General features: G+C 37.3%; 2 protein-coding genes across 2 annotated transcripts; one reads left to right on the forward strand and one right to left on the reverse strand.

The window, feature by feature from the left end:
• The first annotated feature begins 5,867 nt into the window (after positions 1-5,867).
• LOC103702747 (homeobox protein knotted-1-like 3) lies at positions 5,868-10,029 on the forward strand. The gene is made up of 6 exons (XM_017841697.3): positions 5,868-6,574; positions 6,678-6,798; positions 8,832-9,022; positions 9,120-9,251; positions 9,535-9,671; positions 9,757-10,029. The coding sequence occupies exons 1-6, from the start codon at positions 6,224-6,226 to the stop codon at positions 9,758-9,760; spliced, it is 936 nt and encodes a 311-aa protein (XP_017697186.2). The 5' UTR covers positions 5,868-6,223; the 3' UTR covers positions 9,761-10,029.
• Positions 10,030-13,444: 3,415 nt separating this feature from the next.
• On the reverse strand, positions 13,445-24,418 carry LOC103702691. The gene is made up of 8 exons (XM_008785228.3): positions 24,040-24,418; positions 23,923-23,944; positions 20,339-20,395; positions 20,148-20,229; positions 14,868-14,963; positions 14,653-14,777; positions 14,546-14,564; positions 13,445-14,449 (listed from the first exon to the last, which is right to left on the reverse strand). Exons 1-8 carry the CDS (start codon positions 24,137-24,139, stop codon positions 14,204-14,206), a joined length of 747 nt encoding a protein of 248 aa, XP_008783450.1. The 5' UTR covers positions 24,140-24,418; the 3' UTR covers positions 13,445-14,203.
• Between the last annotated feature and the right edge of the window lie 245 nt (positions 24,419-24,663).

The following is a 24,663-nucleotide window of genomic DNA, read 5'->3' on the forward strand; positions in this document are numbered from 1 at the left end:
GTTCTTTCTCTGCTCAGGCAGCTCTTCGGACGGTGTTCTTCACCTGGGAGCCCCCACCCCCGAGTTTCCTCAAGGTCAATTTTGATGGCTCAGTACTGGACAGTGGTACACGAGGCGGTGCCGGCTTCGTCATACGAGACCCTCACTCTCGGGTAGTGGCAGCGGGCGGCTGCCGGCTTTTCGACACATCAGTGCCAGCGGCGGAGTTGCGAGCTGCCTGGGCCGGCCTCTGCCATGCGCGGCGGGTACTGCGGGCTAGCTCGATCATCTTGGAGGGCGACTCATCCACTGTTATTGGGTGGATTCGGCGGGAGAGCATTGACCATCCTCTGATCCGGGATATTAGGATGATGATGAGGGACGTTGTGGCCTTTGAGGCCAAGCATGTATTCAGGGAGGCCAACGGAGCGGCCGACTGGGTTGCTGCATATGCAGCACACCATTCGGGATATGCCTTGTGGGCAGGAGAGCGGGAGTTGCCATTGGCACTACGCGAGATTTTGTATTTTGATGTTCTTGGGTGTATTCGGACACGCGCTGTCTGAACAACCCGTTTCAAGCAAAAAAAAAAAAAAAGAAAAAGAAGCCCTCGGATACGAGGTCCAGACACCACCTAAAGTGACCCATCCTATCAATTTTTAAAAATATTTTCTTTTTTTTTTTAATAATGAGAGTGTATTATATCATCCAAGTATGAATACATTCCGAAAAATCCAAACATAAAACATCATAAAGATGAATAGAGGTCAAAGACAAATCCTCCCACATAGTATTAATAGAATGTTTAGACATAAAACATATCTCGAAACTTGCCAAAATTCTCCAAATGTGAATTGGGATAGGTTCGATAGTAACTTTTAATAGTCGTCACTTCTATAATTATAAGACAGTTTCAATAATTTTCTTACAGAGATATGTTTCACTACGAATATATTACAGGTGCATTCGATGTAGATGTTATTGTACAGCACCAACATAACATCCACCATCACACTTGCATCTATACAACTATAAGGTATGAGTTCTAACTTACGTGCACGCATCATTGTCGGTAGTGGCAATTGTTTTTGCAAGTTTATGGTTTTACTAGTAGCAAAAATATGAGTATGTGTAGAAAAGTATGAGTTCTAATTTTATGTATGTTAATAACAGCTAATTATGTTGTATTTTGTAAACTATTTTATCCATGCAGAATTTTACACACTAATGTAGCAACATATAATTGGAAATAATTTTTTTAAATTAAAAATTATACTGAATTCCTTTTTTCTTTTAAAGCCTTGCATTGGACAGCAACGTCCAAATGACTTTCATCTAAAAATGAGAGCAAAGGTGTAGTTATACTAAATTCTTAAGTTCATGGTATCAATGCTAACAAATGAGTGGGTAATGTAAATGGGCATTGCTCAACATTACTCATTTAGTATTTCATGATCTTTTTTTGACAAGTAGCACTTCATGAAAGTTGACAATGATAGATGACAACTTAAGAAACATGTTATCAACCTGCAAAGCATAGCTGAGTAACATGTAATTAAGTTTCAAGAAGTCCTAAGACGAAAAAAGAAAAAGAAAAGAAAACTATTTTTTTGGGGGGTATGGCAAAAATGAGTATGCCACATGAAAATTATATCGCAATAAGGAAACCAAAAGAAATATAAAACTAGAAACATGTTTAAACCACCTAAAAAAGAATAACCATTTCATAGTCTTTAGGCTATTAGTTCTCAGTTGTTTTCTTGTTAGTTTTCATCTAGATACCAGCAATTGTTCTAAGATATAATTTTCAAATTTAAGAATTATTATTATTATTATTATTATTATTATTATTATTATTATTATTATAGTAGTAGTAGTAGTAGTAGATTAGGAGGGGCTAATTTCTATCTGCTATCCTATACTCACCCTGCCTCATTTAGCTCGCAACCTAGGCCTCCCGGCACATCAAGTCATCGCTTGCAAACTTGGAGATTTGCTAATTAGGTATAAAATGAGAGCGAATAGGATCCCCAACCTCTTGGTTAGAAGATGAGAGGAGAAACTATCCAAACTAAAGTTCCGTAAGTTTAATAATTTATTCTAGAAAAACCATATCCTCAAAATATGAATTGTTGCCATGTAGACTAGACCACATTTTTTCTTATAGACATGCATGTAGGCTACAATTGCCTACATATCAACCACAAATTTATACTTTTATATAAAGAAAATAAATATCTCTATTTCATATAGCGCAAGCACTCAAATGCATGGAGCCCTTCAATACCAAACGATAAAAGATGTCATTTACACTATATCTATAGGTAAAGTTAGGATCTTAAATTGTATTCGGATTCTGGATAGAGGGTGGATAATACTAGGTTATCCAACCAACTGGCCAAATACTACACAAAAAGGGATGAATAATCTTATCTAGTCAATGAGCCAAAAGGTTAGATAATCAGGTTCAGATTATTTCAAAAAAATAGTGAAATAACTTTAACCAACACCACATTTTTTTTCTTTTTTTGGTTACTTTTATTCTTGGATGATATTTTCTTTATTACCATTTTTTAATATTTTGGAAGATAGCATTGATGGTGGGTATTATAAGTACCAAACAAATAATGAACAACATTATTGACTATTAGCTGGCTAATGGGTGACTACTAATAACTAAGTTATCCATGGGGTAGTTAAATATTTAGCATCCACATGCAGTCTTAGAAATGCATTGTGCGAACAAATTATGTCCATGTTAATATTACTTTGAATTGTGTTTGAGGAAATATCCTGTTTCATGAGAACAATGGAAGGTTAACAACTCATTGACATGCTTGAAATCCAACACATGGCCCCACTAACCCACTGCAGATGTCCCTCCTAAATAGGATAAAACCAACATGTAAAAAACAAGATAAAGTTATTCAACCATGAAAGCTAGAAGGGGATTAATCAAACATAAAAAGGGCTACCTACAGCTATTGGCGGACCTCAAGAGATCATCTCTATCCGCGGCCAAACTATAAACCGCATGCAAATGTTGGAATAACTCAATCCCTGTGCAAGGATTTGTCGATAAACATGATTGAGTGGGTTGATTGACTTGTTTTATTCCCCCACCCACCCGTAGATTGGTCTCCTGTTTATTCCAATAATACGTTAATATTTAAGCTGACGTGTCAAGGGATGGAGTGGGGGGCGGGGGACCGCATAAGGCGTCGACATCGCGCGTCGCGGACTTACCGACAAGCGACAGCTGTGCATGCGTGGTGCTCGGCGCTCGATGCGTCGCTGTCGCCATCCGCCCACCCACCCTCGCGGCTCGGCCCAGCGGCCCCCGGCTTTTCTCGCACCTCACGTCCTCTCATGGTGAGAGGGGACTGCAACTCCATGAACGAGATGGAATCTTTTTCCTCTAAATTCAAATATATATATATATATATCTATCAAACTTTTATGAAAGATTAGAATAAAAGGTAAAGTATCATCTCCAAAATAGAGTTATTTTTTAAATTTTTTTAGTAAGAGATTTAAGTAATACACTGCCCTCCTAGGGCTAATGATTTTAGTAATTCACAATCAGTTTGGATCGACAAGTAGCTAACTTGAGTTAGATTTAGGTGAGTATGAGTCAACCCGACCTTCGCTTGTTAAGTTTGATTGAAAATGATGATAGCATAATTAGGCAAAATATTTTCAGGTATTAGGTAATGCACATCAAAAGTTGCCCTGAACCACCTAAGTTAGTCGCTAGGCAACTTCATACTCGATTAATCTTGTATATTACACTAATTCTGTCATCTTATACCAATCTCCTCATGCCTTATGGTAAAAACATCTTGCAAAGAAATAAACATCTCCTAGCATTGTAACAATTGGCTGCGACCCAATTCAAACCAAGCCTTGATTATATTATACAATTTATGATTTAAATATTATTAGAGTAGTACTTAAAGTGTATTTGACAGCTAATGTAACTATATCCAAATTGTATCATGGTTGACAATTTTGGTGATGGGCTATTCGTTTGCCGTGCCAATTTAGGGTTTGTAATTTATTATTGATAGAACTCGAGCTTTCTGGTCTTTACTAGTGTCCTATTTGGCATTGTTGTTGACTTTAACTTTAGAAAGAATGATAAACTGTTGTTACTGTGAACAGAATAGAATGGAATTTTTTTCTTTTCTTTTTTCTTTTAGTGGAAGGAATTCTTTTCTTTTAATTTAGATGTCGCTAAGGGTAAGATTAGATTCAGATCAAACTCATCTGTATCTGGATATTTTCTGTCCTTGTTATTGGGCATGTCTGTTGCGACGTGGTTTTTGAATAAAACTGTATACAAAACAACTTTTTCAATGAGTCTACCAATATCAGGTTCCCATTGCAGCTCTCTCTCTCAAAAATATCCCTCAACATCTATACAATTTAACACAATTAAAGTTAGAAGCCTGCCTTATAGTGCTAGAACTCTTGGATTCACTGTTAGAATTTGTGCATTTTTATTACTTTTTTTGGTTTTTTAGGAATCTAAATGTATTTTTCTTTTGTATATTTATCACACTTTGCTTTTCTTTTCTAATTTAGAAGCAATTTTCTAGTTTTAATTGCTCTCGAGTGATGTAACTTCTAATGTCGGTTTATAAACCTTACATGTGGTTTCATTAACCTATATTATATCTGTTAAAAGAACTTTTGTTGCTATTATTTACATGAAGCATATATATATATATCTATGAATTAGGAATATGAGTAGTGAAAAGAAAAAAAACCTCTATCTGCGTCCACCGGTTTAAGTAGCTTGGTCGATAGGAAATGACTTGCCCGGATTTCCTCTCAATTAAGAGCATTTTGCAAAATTGAAAGTGATAGCCTTGTCGTTCATGAAGGTTCTCCTCAAAATAACAAGCTTTTGGCACATCAAATGCACCTGCACAACCCACCATAAAATGTGTAGAATAGAACTTCGCTTCAACCTACATAGTGTCTGCTTTAAAATTTATATTCCTGCAGATCAATAGCTAAACTCCCACTTTTGGATGACCTGCTCATCTTGTTCTTTCTTTCTTTATATATATATATATAAAGAAGATGAAGATGAGGATGAACCCATTAAACAAAAGACAAAGTGAACACTAGAAGGTGAGAATCATGGCCGTACATGCAAATTTCCAATGCCAGACTATTAGCATCATACACAACAGTGATACTTAATAGAAATTACAATTAATTTAATTAGCTTTATCCAAGATGAAATCGGATCACAAAGCATTTATATATTTTCCATACAAGATTTGGCAACTCAAGCATTTGATGTGAAAAAATTATCTTGTTGAAGTTTTCACATCGCTTCTTTTCAATTGACATTGCGTATATCATGTCTTTTTCTGAAAGTAGGCATTGCGCAGCATGTCATATATTGGAGCAAGAGAAAAAGCTGAGAACCAGCTGAACAACTTTTTCAGTAAAATCTCTCAATTATTGCAACATTGAAGTTGTGTGCCATTCTTAGATGAAGGAAATGTATTTTTAAGAGGCCAGGGTGAGAGACACGCAGCTCTCACAGAAACTTCGATCCCTACGACTGGAAGATATATAACATCTTCTTGTTCTAAACTCTAAATGGAAATAATTTGGCGTACGTCTGAGACATCCAGAGTACAAGGTAGAGCTAACCGATGCCCATAATCCATGCTAATTACAGGCATTACTTTGATTTTATTTTAATAAAAATCAAAATTGCAATCCATAAAACTAACAAATTAGCAAAGACAAGAACGAGTCACCAAGCGGGCCCACTCATAAGGGTGTGGTTAGCAAGGATACAAGCATGCAACCAACGCATATTAATTAGGACCATACAATAATAAATTAGGGTTGTCACTAAAGTAATAGATTAAAGTGGAGGGAGACCAGGAGAGGAGGGTGCAGACGGCCATGGCAGGCTAAGCTGCAGTTCTTGGCCAAGGTCTCCTCTTTCCTTCACCAGAAAAGAGAGAGAGAAACGCACACAACTCAATATCATGATTTGGTAGCTTCCTTTTTAAAACATAATTGGATTCCGTTTCCCCCACCTTGCTTTCTTCCTTTCTTTCACACAGCCTGCCCCTCTTTTCCACTCACTCCTTATAGCAAACCCCGTCCTTCTTATTTCTCTCTCTCTCTGTGTGTCTCTCTCGGATCCCACGAAAAGATTCCTCCACCCTCTCTTTTATAAGACTCGTCCTTTAAAAGAGAGAGAAGGATGATGCAAGGTGATCAAGGGGGGCTGAGGATGGAGATGGGAATAGGAGGAGGAGGAGGAGGAGGAGGAGGAGGAGGAGGAGGAGGGGGAGAGTGTTCGTCTTCATCAGCGGCAGCGGCGGCCGCGGAGGAGGAGCAGCGGCAGCTGCTGAAGGCTGAGATGGCGGTGCACCCGCTGTGGGAGCAAGTGGTGGGGGCACACGTGGGGTGCCTCCGGGTGGCCACCCCTATCGACCACCTCCCACTCGTCGACGCCCAGCTCGCCAACTCCCACCACCTCCTCCGGTCCTACGCCGCCCGCCACCGCCCCTTCCTCTCCCCCCAGGACAAGCATGACCTCGACGCCTTCCTCGTAAGTCGAATCATTCATCATAATTCTTCTTCTTCTGCTGCTGCTGCTGCAAGTACTGCTGCTTCAATTCTCTTAGCGTTTTGTTCTCATGGTTCTCGCGCAGGCGCAGTATCTTCTGGTGTTGTGTTCTTTTAGGGATCAGCTCCAGCAGCACGTCCGACTCCACGCCGTGGAGGCCGTCATGGCCTGCCACGAGATCGAGCAATCGTTACAAGATCTCACCGGTACAACGCCCTCTTGCTCTCTGTTCATATGTCATCTCCTCGTTCCAACTCCCTTGATTAATTCCCATACAAAACCTTCTCACAGTTTGAGTCATCCCATCCATATACAATTGGCTATGTAATATTTTTTTTTTTAAAAAAAAAAAACCTTTAAGTTTGATGATTTGCTACGAATTATGATATTTCTTCGATATAACATCTTCGATTGTCACTTACCGGACGCGTTAAGATTTCAAGATAGATATTGGAGGGACGTCCTGTTGGATTCTCTGCTTGCTTCTTCTTTTTTTTTTTTCAAGTCTCCTTTTATTGGTAGTCTTAAAAGGCACTGTGGGTGAGGAGTCGGGACCAAGGGAGGCGTTAGTTAGGTGGGCAAATGGCGACAAAAGAGGCTTTGGCAAGTTTCGTGGCCCACGCGTGTCCTCCACTTTTGGGCTTAATTAAACCTTCCTCCGGGCAAAATTCTTATATGTTTCTATGGTGAACCATGATTGGTTTGATCATTTCGATAGTTTTGTCCTCAATAAATTAAGATTTAAGAATGTATGTAGTCCTACAAGTGGGAGCGGTCCTACGTTTTTTAGCATCTCTGGAAGCAAGGAAGGCCTTAATCCAGTTGCTTAGACGAGGCCTCGTATTGGTGAAGAAATCTCCTGAGGACAGACATTAAACTCAAATGTCCTTCTTGTTTCTTTACTCCAGGAGATGTCAAGTTGATGTTCAATTTAGTTGGTCAAGGGAAAAGAGACTTAGATCACCAAAATTACATCAAATTCATTACCAAATATTCTAACACATAGAACTTCCGATGATCTATGAAGAGGAGGCTTTTTTGTTCCTTATAATGTTGTTTGAAGGCTCCATTACGGAGTAATTCTTGTATTATAGTGCTACTAACAACATGCTTATCAAGGAATTCTATTTGGCCAGACAACATCAGAACCATATCCTATCATCGGAAAAAAAACAAAAAAACATCAGAATCATGTCCATGAAAATACTAGCATGATAAAATATTCAAATGTCGGCCATAATTCTATTTGCAGTTTGATGTACTTGTTTTAGGATTAAAATTGGAAATGTTTCTATCATCAATCAACCTTGGAGAGATGGTATCACCTTAGATTGTGTTGTATAGAGGCCCATTGAATTCTCAGAGAGAGAGAGAGAGAGAGAGAGAGAGAGAGAGAGAGACTTAGCTAGCAATCTTGATCAAATTGATGGTTGGGCCTTTGGAGACCAAAATATATCAGATTATTTGCAAGTCGATAATACTGTTGTCTCAATGTTGCCTACTCCGAACAAGTAAAAAAAAATAATGTTTGTCCTACATAACTTTTGAGTACATATCAGATTCTCCTTCAAATGTGCAACCGTAGAACAAAATGGCTTATGGAAATGAGATTTGACGGTGGCAGCAAAGGATTGAGCGTCTGTCAGAATACTATATTGTGAAGCTTAAATGAGGCGCGGCGACTTTATCACATCTAAGTTATAAGAATTGGAAATGCAACGAATTTAAGAAGAAAATTTATTATGATTAAATTCTATAAGAATCCTATGTCTGAAAATAAGAGTTTAATTATATCTAAGATTATATATATATATATATATATATATATATATATATATATATAGAGAGAGAGAGAGAGAGAGAGAGAGAGAGAGAGAGAGAGAGAGAGAGGAATTTTTTGAAGGTAACAGTTTTTAAAATTTTCTAATTGTCATGGTAAAACTGCAAATACATTGCATCAATCTCCAGTCTTTAGGTTGAACTTTAATGAAATTATTTATAGTTAAGTTAATTATTTAACATTGTTACCTTTCTTCATCTTTCCTTATATTTCAAAAAATTTTGAGAAATAATTTTATATTTTACATATTAATCAATTGTCTCCCTTTCGTTAGTGTGGATGTTAATTGAACACACTTTTAATTACTTCATATCATATTGATAAAACTATGCTCCTGATTCAATATTTTCTTAAACATAAGAAACTTTTAATCCATGCATAATTGGCAAACTCTTTCAGGAGTGACTCTTGAAGAAGGAACAGGAGCTACAATGTCTGATGATGAGGATGAGCTTCAGCAGGGTTGCCCTTTAGATATGACAGTTGATCATGAGCATGATATGATGGGATTTGGCCCACTTCTTCCAACTGAATCTGAGCGGTCCCTAATGGACAGAGTGAGACAAGAATTGAAGATTCAATTAAAACAGGTTCTCTCCTGTTCAATTATTCTTGCAACTCAAACTGGTAATAGGATTTGACTCTCCAAGCAAGCTTTTCTCACACCATCCCTATACTGCAATGTAGGGTTTTAGATCAAGAATCGAAGATGTAAGAGAGGAGATACTAAGAAAAAGAAGGGCGGGGAAATTGCCTGGGGACACGACTTCAGTATTGAAGCAATGGTGGCAGCAACATTCTAAATGGCCATACCCAACAGTAAGTGATTGTGCATTGGAGTTATAATCTTTCATTAGTTACTGTAGATACAGCATTTGAGGACAAATAGACTGCTAAGCATGCAAGGTGATGAGGTTTCAGCGCTACACTCGTGATATGGAAGCATTCAAATTCTGTCCAAAAAGATATAGAAACAGACAAGATAACAACTGCCATCATATATTAGATGATCATATAGAATGCTTTGCCTATCATCACAACACCTCATTGCTTTTTGAATAAAACTATAGAAATAAATATTTTATGGTATTCCTTTCTATAGGAAGATGACAAAGCAAAACTTGTCGAGGAGACTGGCTTGCAGTTAAAACAAATTAACAATTGGTTCATCAACCAAAGAAAGCGTAATTGGCACAGTAACTCACAGTCAGCGACAACTTTGAAATCTAAGCGCAGAAGGTACATTAATTTGTGCTATCCTTTTTGTCTGTATGGTGGATATTTCTTTTAAAAAAAAGGTAAAATTCTATCTACTTCTTTGCAGGTAAAAGGCTGCAAGTCTACTTTAACAAACTAATTCAGGAAGGAGCAAAATAAGAGGCAAGAGTAACTTCATTGTAGTTTTCTTAGCCGGCTACAGCAATGCATTTTATGTACTGACTACTTGTATACGAGATGAATTGAATTGTTTCATAATTTGGTTTATATGTCTTTAAAGTTTTTACTCTGATTGTGTTTCCTATACCTAAATTTCAACCATGTTATGAGATATGCAAATAAGGTATGGTTTGTTAATTGATGTTCAGTGATTTGCTGCAGCCTTTATGCTTGATAAATAGAAGTACTTAGTTTATGAATGCTTTGTTCAGTGAGATCTTAAGCTCACTTTTGTTTATCTAAACTTGGCATGATGAGTATGATCTTTTTGTTCTAGAAAACCCACAAAATCAAATTTTTTGATTACCAAAAAAGAAAAAAAAAATCCACGGAAAAGGAAAAGAAAAGGCAGAAAATTTTCATCTCAAAGCTATCTAAAAATTTAATCGCAAATAAAATTTCCCTTTTTTTGGTTATTTAGTTGAGACAAACAAAGGGAAAACAAGGTTTGGTAGATAAATAAGTTTCGTAGATAGTTTTCCTCATAGTTGCCATTAGGGAATAGTTGCGGAATAATACAAGTCTGACAAATAAAAAGATATTATTAAAAGAGACGTTGATGCGGGAAAATGATATTAATAAGAGACCCTGATGCAGAAAAAAAAAATTACCATACAACAAGCAAAAATGTTATTATGAAAAGCACAATATATATAGGTACCACCTAAAAATCACCAAGTAATTAGGTTACAGTGCAGGTTTTATGTAATTGCTCGAGCTAGAGTCATTTCACTATATTGAAAAAGATAAATTAGAAAAAAAAATTATATTTCTGACTGTATGTTACAATGTACAGGAGCAGCCTTTATATAGACTAGGAGGCTGACGAAGTTTAGTAAGACCGACTAAGTTTGACACAATCAATTACAAATCAATCAACGTAAAGTTTAGTAAGGCCGACTAAATTTGATATAATCAATCAATCAATGGACCTAATTAATCATATGATTTTAACATCCCCCCTCAAACTCAAAGTGGTAAAATGGACACCAACTTGAGTTTGGAAACAAAAGATCGAAAGATGTCAGAAGGATGAGCTTTGGTGAAGACGTCCGCAGCGAGGATAGATCTCAAAGAGAAGGCACCCGAAGCTCAACGATGCTCGTAAGCGAAAGCACCATAGAAGAAGAGCAAGAGACCTCGAACTGAATGATGAAGGAGCCAGGGGCAACAAATAAAATTGGAGATTGAGGACTGGGGCGATGCCAAACAGATATATGCCTCCATGATCGAGAGCGAGATCGCGTCTACCAAATTTATCCGCCAAATTTTTAACAGTATGGTTTGACGTGCTGCTGCTGCAGTTTGGCAAAAGGGTCATCGACATGGAGGAACAGTAGTACCAGAAGCGGGTGCTCAGGGAGCTTAACTCCCTCGTCTTCGGAGGAGCAGGATCTGCTAGCCAATGTGTCCATCACAGGAAAAGAACTTGCGCAACAGTGGCTTGAACAAGCTGCTGAAGTAGAACACCCCTAACCACCGAAGACGAGGGCACCAAGTTCTTCTGCTCTTCTTCTTTTCCAGTGTGCAATCGGTAACGATCCAATGGGCGTAGAGACAATAAACAACAATGGGGGCAAACGTGCCCATCAGCTCATCACTGACATAGCCTTCCCACAAAACCATCCTACCAGGAAACAAAGCACCCAAAGGAATGCTTACAAGAAGAGATTAATAGCCCATCAAGCAAAAGGAAGGATTTTGATTCAAACAACGACACAGTGAAAAAAAGATCGTTTTTTTTTTTCCCACAAGAAATCAAAGTCCTTGCTTTATCTCGTACTCTCGTTACGGATCTAAAAAGCTTAGGCAAACTCGGGTTGTATTGGGCGTTTTAGAAGAAGAATGCACAGCTACCGAAGAGAGCATGGGGGAGAACTTGTGAGATGCACCTTCTTAAATATTATTAAAGGGAGAGAATGCCATGTGAGGACAACAAACAGAGCAGGCCGAGAGAGAGAGAGAGAGAAGAATTCCCTGTGGAGTGTGGACGGGAGGAGGTGAGATGCTGATACCACTTCGGGAGAGGAATCCAACGCCAGAGAACAGCAACCCCACGGCGGCCCTTTTTTTTATTTTACTTTTTTATTTTTGGAGTGAAAAAGAGAGAGAAAAAACACTATAGCAGGTGCTGCCTGAGCATCCAAGTGGGCCGGCGTCATCTTCCAATTGAAAGTCAAATACAAAAATAAAAAAATAGAAAAATAACAAAAAAATAATTAAAGAGAAAAAAAAATGAAAAGACGGTTAGAAACGAGATAGAAGAAATAGAGAATTTTGGAACGACGACGGCCCCAAAAAAGACAGAAGAGAGGACGACAGTAGGTTACGTGATCGATAGCTCTGATACTATATTAAAAAAGAAGAATTATAGAAAAAACATTGCATTTTTGGCTATCTGTTACAATATATAGGAGCAGTATTTATGTAAACTAGAAGGCTAACGAAGTTTAGTAAGACCGACTAAGTTTGGCACAATCAATCACAAATCAATCAAGGTGAAGTTTAGTAAAACTAATTGAGTTTGGCATAATCAATCAATCAATGAACCTAATCAATCATATGATTTTAACACACTAAAAACTACAAGTTTATTTATTAATATTTGTTTAGAAAAACTCCTCTTTTTCTGGTGAGTGCTCTCTTTCTAGAAGAAATAAATAGAAGGTTGAAAAAAAAAGATAAATTTCAAGGCCGCTTAGTGTCTATTTGAATAATCCAGCAAGGTTGGGTTAGATTTTTTTTGTTGGATTCATAAATTAAACTGCTTATTTGAGCATGAAAAAAAAAAAGAAAAAACCTTCTGGCTTTTTTATTTATTTATTTGTTTCTTCTCCAACCCAACAGGCCCATAAGTCGGGACTTGAATGGCCTCTTAGAAGTTTGTGGGCTCAGCAAGCGAGAGACCCGATTGTACGGGATATTCCTGCAAAATATCCAAATAGGCCCTTGGGAAATTTTCAATTCAGACTTTTCTTTACCCAAAACCCTGTTTGCTCTGTCTAGCTATTTGTTTTAAGCCTTCAATTTCTAGAAGTTCCTCTTCTTTCCAAGTTTGGGTTTTAGAATGACTTTCTAAAAATATCGCATGAGTTTCCCAGAAAACTTGTTCAAGTGGGATTCTGCCTAAGAGAAGAAGGAAAACCGAATTCAAATTCGGAAGAGGCAATTGTGCTTCGTTCCTGAACCCGAACGTGATAGCTGACGAAGAACTCAACTAATAATTTTGATCGAATTAATAGAAGATAACCATAGCAAGGAGAGAGATCATGAGTGTAGGGTATCCAAGGAAATACTATTCAACTTATTTTTTCTCCTTTTGAGGAATACAATACAGATGCCAATCATCTGAGCTAAGGCTGGCTGGTTGGCGATTTTCTATGACTTTTATTATAGAATAATACAATACAGATACCCAACTTTTATTTTTCTCCTTTTTAGAAGTTTTCTATGGTTGTGTAAAGAATGGCCTAATATTGCTAAAGAAGTCAGACACTAACAACTCGGCTGGGGAACTGCAACCTTGGCCCGGATATCTGACAGAAACACACAACATCTGACATGGTGTCGTCTCCTTTTCAGCATGAAATTAATTTTATCAGTATATAAATCGAGTTGTCTTCGATATATTATCTCAAGCAGGACCCAAAGTTCTTTTCCGTTGTAGAACCGTCCAGGCATTTCGTTATTTTCCAGTCGATGTTGCTGATACTCCCATTATGCTGATTATTAATCATTTCACAAATTTCTAGTTGCAAACATGAATAGCTTGAATTTTTCATTCTTAAATTTTAGCAAACTATGAGCACAATGTTCTGAAGGCTGAACTAACTATGAAGTGCTCGACTTTGCAATGCGCTTCGGAAAGAAGAGACAACGGGAAGACCTGGGATCAAGAAATGGAAGACAATTTTAAAACTTTTCTCAAACTTGCTACATAGTTTACTATAAGTAATAATTAAAGTTTTTGCAATCATTAAATATTGATAAATACTAAGAAGTCATTTAGATTTTGCAGAAAACAAGCAGAGAGAAATTCCTATGTAACATCATGGAATCATTGTGTGTCAAGATAAGGGAAAAGAATACAACATAATAACCAAGATTCTGCCAGTACAAGTAATAGACAAGGAACTCTGGAAGATAAAGTGATCAAACTGTTGTTTGTACGCATTATTCAATGTATCGTGAACTTCTAAGAATGTAGTACTCCCAGAAAACAGAGGTAAGCCCCTCAAAAGAATATCTGAAGACCAAGAAATGACTAAAATCTTATGCTTCCCTTATACGCATGTCAACCTAAATCCCAGTTTTCCTATTGATGCAAATTCCCTCTACTTGTTTCCAGCAGGATAAGCAGGTGGTGGGTAAGAATCGGCTTGGAAATAGGCAGGTGGATATCCACCCTGAGGAGGTGGTGGATACCCGTAAGTTTGCCCATACACTGGCTGGGGTGGATATCCAACAGGAGGTGGAATAGGCTGATCAATGCGTGACATTTGTTGGACTGGAGGCACTGCCATCACTGGTGATGGACCAAACTTACCATCTCTCTTATCCATTTCGATCTTATGTTGTGTCTGAACTCAAAAATACAAAAGTATCAATTGAAAAGTGTCACTGGAAACGCAAAAAGGCAGATGGAATTCTGACATAACCTAGGCATTCTTGCTTACCTGCATGCATGCACAGGCCCTGCAAATAATATGCAAGTACATAAGTATGGTCCTTAATGGTCTCTAACAAGAACTAAAAATAAAGATGGAAAAGAAAGCAGCCTTACGTCCAGTATACAAAGTCAGCCAGGCAGGACAAAGTCTGGGAAGCATCCTTGATTTCATCACTTCCAACAATCATGGCAACAATGGAGAAAATGCATGCAATTTGTTGGAGGCAGAACATGAATCCCTGCATTTAAATGTATATTAAAGTGCAATTTTCTAAGACAGCAGCTCGTTTCAGAACAAGAATTGATATATTTGGAAGAAAGATAAGTACAATAATGCAGTTATCGCACTGAGTCGTCTGTATGTTGAACTCATCTTGCAGCAAGAAGCGTGTCGAGGAAACTGAGTTACCAAAGCATAGGAAAACCTGAAACAGAATTGTCAAGCAGAATTTCAATATCCATAAATGAATGTGTAAGATCCAGTTATTGAATGACATTTCATAGCTCAAGTTTTGTCTGTACACAGGGAAGGAGAATACACAATTCAATTTTTTTTTCCATTTAATATTGCATATACACATTCAATTTTTTCCATTTAATATTGTATATAAGACCATTCTAAAATGCAAATGAAACTATAGCACTAATTTTCTGCACATGCTCTCATAGGATAGGATTCTTCAGTTTGGTTTATATACACCAACAAGGGTGAAGTTATCAAATACATATAACTATCAACACCATATAAGGGTGATTTTAAAGCAATGAACCCAAATGTAACCCAACCTTGTGATAAAAGGGAATTGGTTATCAAGAACATAAACCATTTCAAATTGATTATGGTGAAGAAACTAGATGTGATGAGCAGAAGCAGCACTGAATTGAAAGGATGAGATAGATGAGCTTCCAAATGAACTGAAAACTGAGCAGTGAAAGATTACACAATTAATATTCAACCAGAAATGTGGCACCTTGAACAAGAAGAATGACCTTTAAAAAGATAAAACAAAATAAAATGTTTCAGATGGCAATTTAATGTTCCAAGCTTAAAAGGGATAAATCATGGCTACTAGATAAAAACTTGATCAACAATATTGTGATCAAAGTAGGTATCACACATAAGTGTAATAAAATATGAAAAATTAAACAAACAAATAAAAAAATGGGTATACGTTATTAGCTATTTAATAAAAGTAAATTTTATTAGCACCTGTGAGACAAGTAGGATAGGAGGAATGAATTATGAGTTATGGTAGATAGGAGTAGGAACAACGCATAAGTATGATATGAAGAACAAAACTAGAAAAATTTGAGAAAAATATGGTCAAACATTAATAGTTATTTAACATAAGTAAATTTTAGTAGCACTCGTGCAACAACTAGGATAGAAGGAATAAATTATAAATTAAAAAAGGCTTCCTATGAACTAAAATTACAGTAGAAGAAACTCTAAACTTTACACCAAAAGAATGATACATGTTATCCCTATAACTGCATTTAACATGCAAGCTCACATGTTATAAAAGGTACAGTAAGGGTTGCAAATGCATTTAGAATAAGAAGCAACCCCACCCTGTCTAGAATTCAGGATTTGTGGGTTAATAATAGGTCCCAAAACAGCACTCATAAAGGGGCTGACAGAAGTCTGATACAAATGATCTAAAACAAAAAATAACACAGCATGTTTGATTTAGTTCTAAAGTTTACACCTGAATAAACATTGTACCAATCCCATTGATTAAATGAGTCAAGCTCAAGTCCAAATACAAGACTAGCGATTAACCCATGTCCAACTTGAAGAATATCAAACTCAACATGACTCAACCGACCACCGCTGTCCTTTGCTGCTGGCTATCAGTGAGTGAGATGAAAGGAAGAGAGAGAGAGAGAGAGAGAGCTGCTCCTTTGTTGCTAGCAGTTCCCTCTTTTAGTTTAACATAGGTACATTGAAAAAAAAGAATCAAAAGGCCAGGTCAATTATAAGCTCATGATCTCTAAAACTATATCATTATTGCGCACTGCTTTTGTTTGGAGGAATACAACATACGGATAAAATACATGTTTTATATGCAGGAATGCAACACATGCCTAGCATATTTAAAAGTTTACCCAAAAAAACTCATTAGATACCAAATATTAGTAGTTATTAATATTGAAACAACATTTTTCCTAATAACAAAAGTTATTACTTTTAAGATATAGATTTACATAGGATCTGAACTACTTTGCATGACAAATTGATTGATGAATGAGCAAGAAGTATAGAGCTGGTGAATTACCTAGTTATAGGGACAGACAAAGTATATGGATCAGTACAGAAAGGATCCCAGAGTTAGATTTGACCAAAACCTACAAACTAAGAATGGCAAATAAATATCCTAGAAAGGATATTATGAAAATCATGGCAGTAATATGTTTTTATGGCAAAATTAAAAGAAATAACACATCCGGATGAGAAAAAACAGAGAAAATTTGACATCATAACATAGGCTGGCAGTTGTGGTTGCATGATACCAAGAACAAGAAGTAACAAGATGAGATGCCAAAGAGTACCTTTCGGGTATGTAACAGAACAAAATGTGGAATTATTTATTAAACACTATAGAAAAGAACTAGAACTTAAAAATTGGATCTAATAAGATGGAATGTCCTATTGCTTGTTGTATTACGGTAGTGATAACACGAACAATTTGCAAGTCTAACTGTAAGCAGCACATACAAAGAGAAACATAATTTAAATGGACCTTAGTGAAGCATACATGACAGTTGGGAAGATATTTCTTCAAGCAAGGATACCAGAAGCCAAGCAATGGTAAATATGATGCAGGGAAGGGCTGGCTTTGCTGATTAATAAGGGCTTTATGGTAAAGGATTCAGCATATACTTGAGCAGGGAAGAAACTAAAGCGTATGGGGGCTTATATAAGTTAAAAAAGTTTCATGCTGCTGGTGTTTTGAGGCAGACCTGAAATTTCACTAAAACTACAACAATCAAGTAGTTTAAAAGTACAAAACTGTAAACTTGATGAAAACGATGTGCACAGGGTATGGTTATCAACACGTAATTGCAATTTTAGAAGGATTTTGGAGAATGGTTAAGGATTCTAATTACAAAAGAAGAGTAACTGAAGGTTAACTCATCACATGGTTCTAAATTTGAGAATCGTCAACCTTCCTGGCAAGATAATAACAAGAGGACAAAAAATTATCATTTCTTTTTAAAAGAAAGGATGGAAAAGAATTATAAACTGAGTAAAGTAATCTCGATCTATCATGAAGCATGAAAGCCAACCTCAATATAACCGTCAAGTAAAACTGGCTGCTGCCGCTATAAAGTACACATTTTAGAACTGCCTTTCACATATAAACTAACGAGAAAAGGTATGTTTTCAATCACTATTTATGAAAAATTCTGGAAACAGAGAATAAATATGATAAGTCTCAAGGGCCCCCTCGCACCAGAAGAAAAATAGAAAAGAGAAAGGGGGAATGACCTGCCAATAATTCCTTATTTCCCTCCAATCTCAGTCATATAAGCATCCGATACACACATTTATTTCTTTAGAAGGGTAGCTGGCATTTCCAACTTCCTAAATCATTGAGATCCCCTGTATGGTAAAAGAAGCAGATATATCTCTGTTTCTCATTTCTTCCCCCCAGCCCCTTCTTCTCCTCGTCTTTATTATTTCTAGACATGGCACTTGTTGCACCAAAAGAGGAAAATGAAATGGAGAAAAACTAAGATAGCATGCACATCTACTAAAGGAGACTCCAAAAAGAAGAGTCTTCAATTCATGTAAGAAGATTCATGGAAACAACAGGAGACCTTCCAGAGCTGGATAAAAGTTTTGCAAGGATCTGAAAAAATAGTAGTGTTAAAACAAATGCAAGTAAATAGAAATGGAACAGAATGATAAGATTCAATGCATATAGCAAGGCCTTTTATATACATAATCTAGCATTTACTCAGAATTAGATGAACTAAAAGGGGAAAATACTATCTTTTAATTGTACATAACGCATTACACAAACAACATCCAACTCATGCTGTCATCTGAAATGCTAAAAAACATCCCTTCACTTTTTCCTTCACTCAATGCTGATGCACATGTTTGTGAAGACTATTGCTAAAGATTTTAGAATTTATTTTGAGTTTTTGATCTATATTTTTTTTGACTTACTAGCTTTTTTGAATAGTATGTTCAAAATATGATATTCTAATATCAATTTTGTAGTTTTTATGTGCATACATGTGTATATGAACATCCCATGGATGCAAGGAGAGAAGTTTGTAGAGTTGAACAAGACTAAAATGTCTTCTCATTCTTTGAGACAACAATGCTCTCCTCTACAGGGAAAATAATCTTCTGTAAGTTTATCTATAGGAGAGCATGGGGTTACCGACATGATTCAGCATACCAATCATATGTATTGGAATGTATCAAATTAGACCAGTCGATCACCAGCACAATTCAGCATAAGTTAAGTCGAGGCTTATCTTTCTCCCTCCCAACCGTGCGAGCTTTGTCTCTCCCCTTCTTGATGTGTGTGGCTGCTCCTCTCTCTCCCGACACCCTTGCAAAGCCTTTTCGGCTGCTCCTCTCTATTCTGATGCCCTCACGAGCCTCCTTCAATGGCTCCTTTCTCTATCGACACCCTCACGAAGCCTCCTCCAGCCACTTCTCTCGTTCCTAACAGGTGAGTCATGCTCCTCTCTCTCCCTTCCTCCCTCTCCTTCCTCTTCCCCCTCTCCCTCTCTCCCTCCCTCCCTTTCTCTCCTCTCCCTCTCCCAGGGTTCGGGTTAGGGCTTCTCTCTCCCCCCCTCCTCCCTCCCTCTCCAAGGGTTAGAGTTTCTCTCTCCCCCCTCTCTTTCCATCTCTCTCTCTATCTAACTCTCTTCCCCCTATGTCCATGGTGGTCCTCTTCCCTAGATTCCAACCCTCTCTGCTCTCTCTCCCCCTTCCTCCCTCCATTATTCCCTCCCTCCCTCTCCCTCTCCCTCCCCCGCTGCCTCTCTCTTCCTCTCTTTCTCTCCCTCTCCCTGTTTTCAGTTCGTCCCAGAATGGCATGGTATGGACCTGTATCGTACCAAACCAATCATCAGCTGATACGACTTTCGATACTGATTCCGTAAACCTTGATGGGGATGTTCAAACAATTTATCAAAGTACCAGAATTGGTATATCTCATTCAAACTTTATATATCTGTCATTGAAAAAAAAAATTAAAGAGACAATATACCTATAACATAATAGACATTCTCTGTAGAAGGAAATTAGTTAACATAGTGTTTCAATTACAGAGTTCGTGCTCATGTAAAAGATGCTCACAAGACCTGATTGTCTATTAAATTGATTCAGGTGCTTATTTTTCTTTGGTTTAAGATAAGGTAAAGAACCTTTTTTTTTTTAAAACGATGCAAATTCAAGACAGTGACAATGCCAACTAAAGATACCAGGCTTTCAAATGTCATAACAACATTAACAATTATAATACATTATGACAATATCAAAAGATAAAGGACCTCCTTATTTTAGGTCAATGAATGACGTCGTGAAATAAAAAAAAAAGTGAAATAAAAAAAAGAAAAAAAATAAAGTGATTTAATACCTCAGTGCAAAGGCAAAACTCTGGGCATCGACTCTCCCCACACTTGCCACTACATGGTAGATAGCCAGCACAGCAGACATACCTAAATAGAAAGCAGTCATACAAGGACAGAGAAAAAAAAATGATCATAGAAAGAAAGAAAGGTTATCTACTTCTATAGTTTATGCTGAAGAAAAGACAGCTGAAATTACCTTGACATGTCATTGTAAAGAGCTCGTTTGCGGAGCATATAAGATACACATGGCCCACTAAGGAGAAACAAGTGTGTTAGAGAATATTCAAACTAATTCAAGGCATTAGATTTTGCATGAGACCGTGATTAAAAAAATAAAAATAAACATGTAAACCAATTCAATTAGCATAAAATGGTAATAATGTTTCCATTATATGTAAAGCAAAGCAAAAAATAATGAAAACTGGAGCATGTTACATGATCAAGCATTAGCAGAATGATGCAAATATTGAGTATATAAACAACTCAAACCACCGATTTCAATCAGATATCCATGATTTTCACCCAAGGACAGTAAAAACCTAGAAGGGCAAAGTACAAAACTAACATAGGCCAACCCATAGTAAATTTCTTTCTCATGTCACTTTGTCAAATGATTAAGATCAATGGTCATGCTTGACAGATAAAAACAGGTAATTCAAGGCATGTAGAGTGCAAATGGAGACAAGAACTGTGAGCAGTAAATTTGACTTATTTCTCAATAAAAAAGCAGTGTCACAGCAAACAGAAGACATAAAAACATGCTTTGCCTGTTGAGATTCATATATGTTGCTTGCTGAAAGCATGTACCTACACGCACATTCAGACAAGTTTGCTTAGTGCAATCTAAAAAATACCACTCCATCGCTGCAAGGTTCGTTGTAGGCGAATTAGGTGTCTTACTAGTACGGTATAGTATGCCCAGTATGGTATGATGCAACTCTCGTAATGATGCAAGGTTAGGATACCTTTTTCTCACGCTCAGCAATGGTACTTCTCGAAACTAGGCAATAAGGTTGGTACAGCAAAAAAAATGGGGTGGAACCGATCGGTTTGACCCTATACAAGCCGGTTTAGCCCTTGCACCATACTAAACTTGGTACTGTACCAGTACCTTACTGGCACAGTATAGTACAATCATTACAGGATGTACAGGTCCCTATGGTGAACCACGGACTTGCTGCTAAAAGGGCCCAATATTAACCTTTTCTTCTAAATCCACATATGTTTGCAATTATTTGTATACTCATTATACAAATATATAAGAGAGTGAGAGATTGTTTATATCTGCATGACTGAGCAATTCTGCTTCCATCTGTCAGCATGTTTGTCCCCAATAAGAGCATAAGCAATTTGCTCCTGTGCACACATGCACGCACAAGTGCACGAACAAATATAAAATTGATCTAATATAAGACATTCTATATTATATTACTACATACTTAAGCTTCTGCATTTAAGTACATAATTAAATAGACTGCATAAATGCATTTGACTGAACTGTTATCTTATATATACCTGAACTAGCAAGCCAATATAAATATATAAAAACACCATATGCATCTTTTCCTTCTATTTCTACATGCTTTTGCCATGACAGTGATAATGTCACTGCTACCTCATATAACATTATCCATTTCAACCCACCCCTAAGCAGTTTATAAACTACATGGTCTGCATCTTGCAATTTACATGTTTCCAAATCATGCAAATGATTACTGTAAAATTGTGATCTCAGTACTGCCTGTCCAAAATTAAAACATTCAGTCAGATCCTTTGGCCAGGATTGAAACATTTAGATCAAATTCTGCCTGAGAAGAGTCTAAAACTAAATTTAACCCTAAACTTATGTAGTGTGCTAAACTGAAAATAGCAACAAAGACATTCTTTAACATTTCGCTCTTTACACAATGTCCTTTATGATCACTGCAGATAACTATTCTGACTTCTGAGAAAGTGATCACTGTGGAGTGTGAATGCACAGAGATCATTATGTACAAGTCACATCTAAGACTGACCTGAGGCAACTGCCACATACACACATGCACGTGCACACTATTCTGCAAGAAACAATGATGCATGTGCATGAAACCATTGTGAATTCTGGCATATCAGAATAATAGGCTGTAAAAAGAGTAATGAATTTCCATTTCCAGACACATGAGTACTAGGATCAATTCTTCCACTCTAGAATTCCGCGGTTATTTTCTTCATCATTTTTCTTTGTTATCAATACACCAAATTTCGTGATGGATGGTACGTGTTATTCTGAAAATTGTCTACTAGTCGGCTAGTCATGAAACAAGGAATAAAAAGTTCATTGTGTTTAACATTGAAAATTCTTACAGTAGACATAGACAACTCTAGTATGACAGCTTTGGCAGAACCAGCAAAAGAAACTATTGTCATCCTACCAAAGGGCATCTAGATTCTGCTTCAAGCTCTTATCATTTATTTGACTTTTACAAAAGGGCTAGAATTTCTTCTCAATAACAGGTCTGGACCGTCTGCTTATCCTGGTATCAAGTATCCAATAACCTAAAATAAACACCAGAAAAAAATTCCATGAACCAAATAAAAATCAAATAAATTCCAGAGTTGATTAAATTAAATGAAACCTCATCATTGCTGCTCTAGATATGTTTGGCATCATTGTCAAAGTATGCACTTTACGTGTGGATATCAGTGTAATTTTATATGGTTAACTCCAAATATTCCAGACACCATCCCGCACGTACATGATGGCATATAAATTTGTAAATGCACCCAAAAGTTTCTATTAGATGATATATGGTAGGATAATTTACTTTGCGATCATTGAACCAGAACCAATAGTGATTGTCACAGAACAATTCACAGAAGTTTGTTGTATCTATAGCCATCATATAATTGACATAGATGTAATGTGCTGTAGTTGAAGATGAACGACCGAGACATGGAAGTATGTAAGTTTAAGCTTCCAGTAACATGCAGTTTGTTTAGGTCATATTATGATGATCTGAAAAAGACAAGACAGGACAGGTTGTTTTGAGTCCTAAATTAGATATTTCATGGAGAAACTAATTGCGAAAAGACAATTGGCTTAGAAAAGTTCACGTTTCAGTAGAGTTCTATTAAGATCCCAAATTTCTTGTAAAAGTATCATTGTTATAAACTAAATTTCATATTCTGCACAATCATAAGCATTTTGATGCCTAAAATCAAACCATTTCCAGATGATTGAGTCTATTTTTTTTTATTGCTGTTTGTGCGGTAAAAGCATCACTAAAACCTCACCCTTTCTTTCTTTCCCTTTCATCTTCTCCTCGTTTCTCCTTAAGATATTATTTCTATTTCTTTCAGACGAAGTAAATAGTCCAGTTGTTAGATCTTCGACACCGGTAAAAGATTCAAGTAGCCGATTTCTACTATTCACATAGTAGCAACCGAGCGATAAAACTAAGATTACTATTCATCCACTTATTCAGCATCCGTCAAGCATACATACTTTAAGGAGAACCACAGTGAGAAGGAGAAATAAAGATAGAAAAACTAAAAGGAATCAAAAAATGCAAAAAGTCGATTGAAATATATTCCAAGTCGAATTGCGCCCAAAACCTTAGACCTCAGGGATTACACAAAAAATTCAGAAGCACTCATCATATATTATATATATAATTAACAAAAAGAGAAAGAAACATCGGTGGACTGAATCAATACAAGAAAAGCAGCTGCATTGGATAGGTCTCTCAAGATCGAACCAAGAAACAGTAAAAAACACAACATGAAGCTCGAAACACTCACCACCAGAGCGCCAAGCAACAATCTGAGGAAAACAACGATCACATCGGTCAGACATCACCATAAAACAAGCGAGAAAAAAATAAAAGTTCGATATATCGGGGACAACAAGTGGCTCACAAGGGCAGTCGGCTGTCATGGTGCTCATGAGATCGACGTGCCAAAGATTTCGGTAGCTCTGCCGGAGCTGCATCTTGTCGACGTACGACTGCGACGCCATTGCCGGATTCGCCGCCGCCCGCGAAGACGACGATCGATCGCGAGCTCTGATCGGGCAGCGGAGATCGAGATCCGGGTGAGCTACTCCTCGCCCACCCCTTCGATCCGGAGTCCAAAGAGAGGCGAGTGGGACTGGGCCTTGGGGAATGGAACGCGGCGGGGGAATTACGAAGGGAGAGCGATATTTCTCGTTTCTAGAAGAGGCCCACTGGGCAGCGACGATTTTTTTATATCCGCCGTTGCGAGAAGCCCGACGCCGGGAATAAACGAAAGGGAACAAAACCCGTGGACCACGGTCAAGGAAAGAAATCGCGTCTTGATTTCTAGAAGATTCTGTTTCCTGTTTTTTGGATGAAGGTCTAGGGAAGTGCAATAATTTCGAGCATTCACGCTTGCCGAGGAGCCCAGAAGTGCACCCAAGTCATCAAAAAATGAGCAGCTTCGCGTGGGGTGGGTTTCTGGGTTTTTTCGCTTCGAGGGACTCGTGAGGCTTTTTTTTTTTTTTTTTTTTTTTTTTTTTTTTTT

The sequence above is a fragment of the Phoenix dactylifera genome, chromosome 2 (assembly GCF_009389715.1).
Source record: "Phoenix dactylifera cultivar Barhee BC4 chromosome 2, palm_55x_up_171113_PBpolish2nd_filt_p, whole genome shotgun sequence".
NCBI lineage: Eukaryota > Viridiplantae > Streptophyta > Magnoliopsida > Arecales > Arecaceae > Phoenix > Phoenix dactylifera.

Coding starts and splice junctions, on each gene's coding strand:
- LOC103702691 (XM_008785228.3), bottom strand. CDS start 24,139: ATGGCGTCGCAGTCGTACGTCGACAAGATGCAGCTCCGGCAGAGCTAC. Junction 20,230..20,338: donor CTTTACAATGACATGTCAAG/GTAATTTCAGCT, acceptor CTTTCTATTTAG/GTATGTCTGCTGTGCTGGCT. Junction 14,964..20,147: donor AGTTTTGCCTTTGCACTGAG/GTATTAAATCAC, acceptor ATTCTGTTTCAG/GTTTTCCTATGCTTTGGTAA.
- LOC103702747 (XM_017841697.3), top strand. CDS start 6,224: ATGATGCAAGGTGATCAAGGGGGGCTGAGGATGGAGATGGGAATAGGA. Junction 6,575..6,677: donor ATGACCTCGACGCCTTCCTC/GTAAGTCGAATC, acceptor GTTCTCGCGCAG/GCGCAGTATCTTCTGGTGTT. Junction 9,023..9,119: donor TGAAGATTCAATTAAAACAG/GTTCTCTCCTGT, acceptor ACTGCAATGTAG/GGTTTTAGATCAAGAATCGA.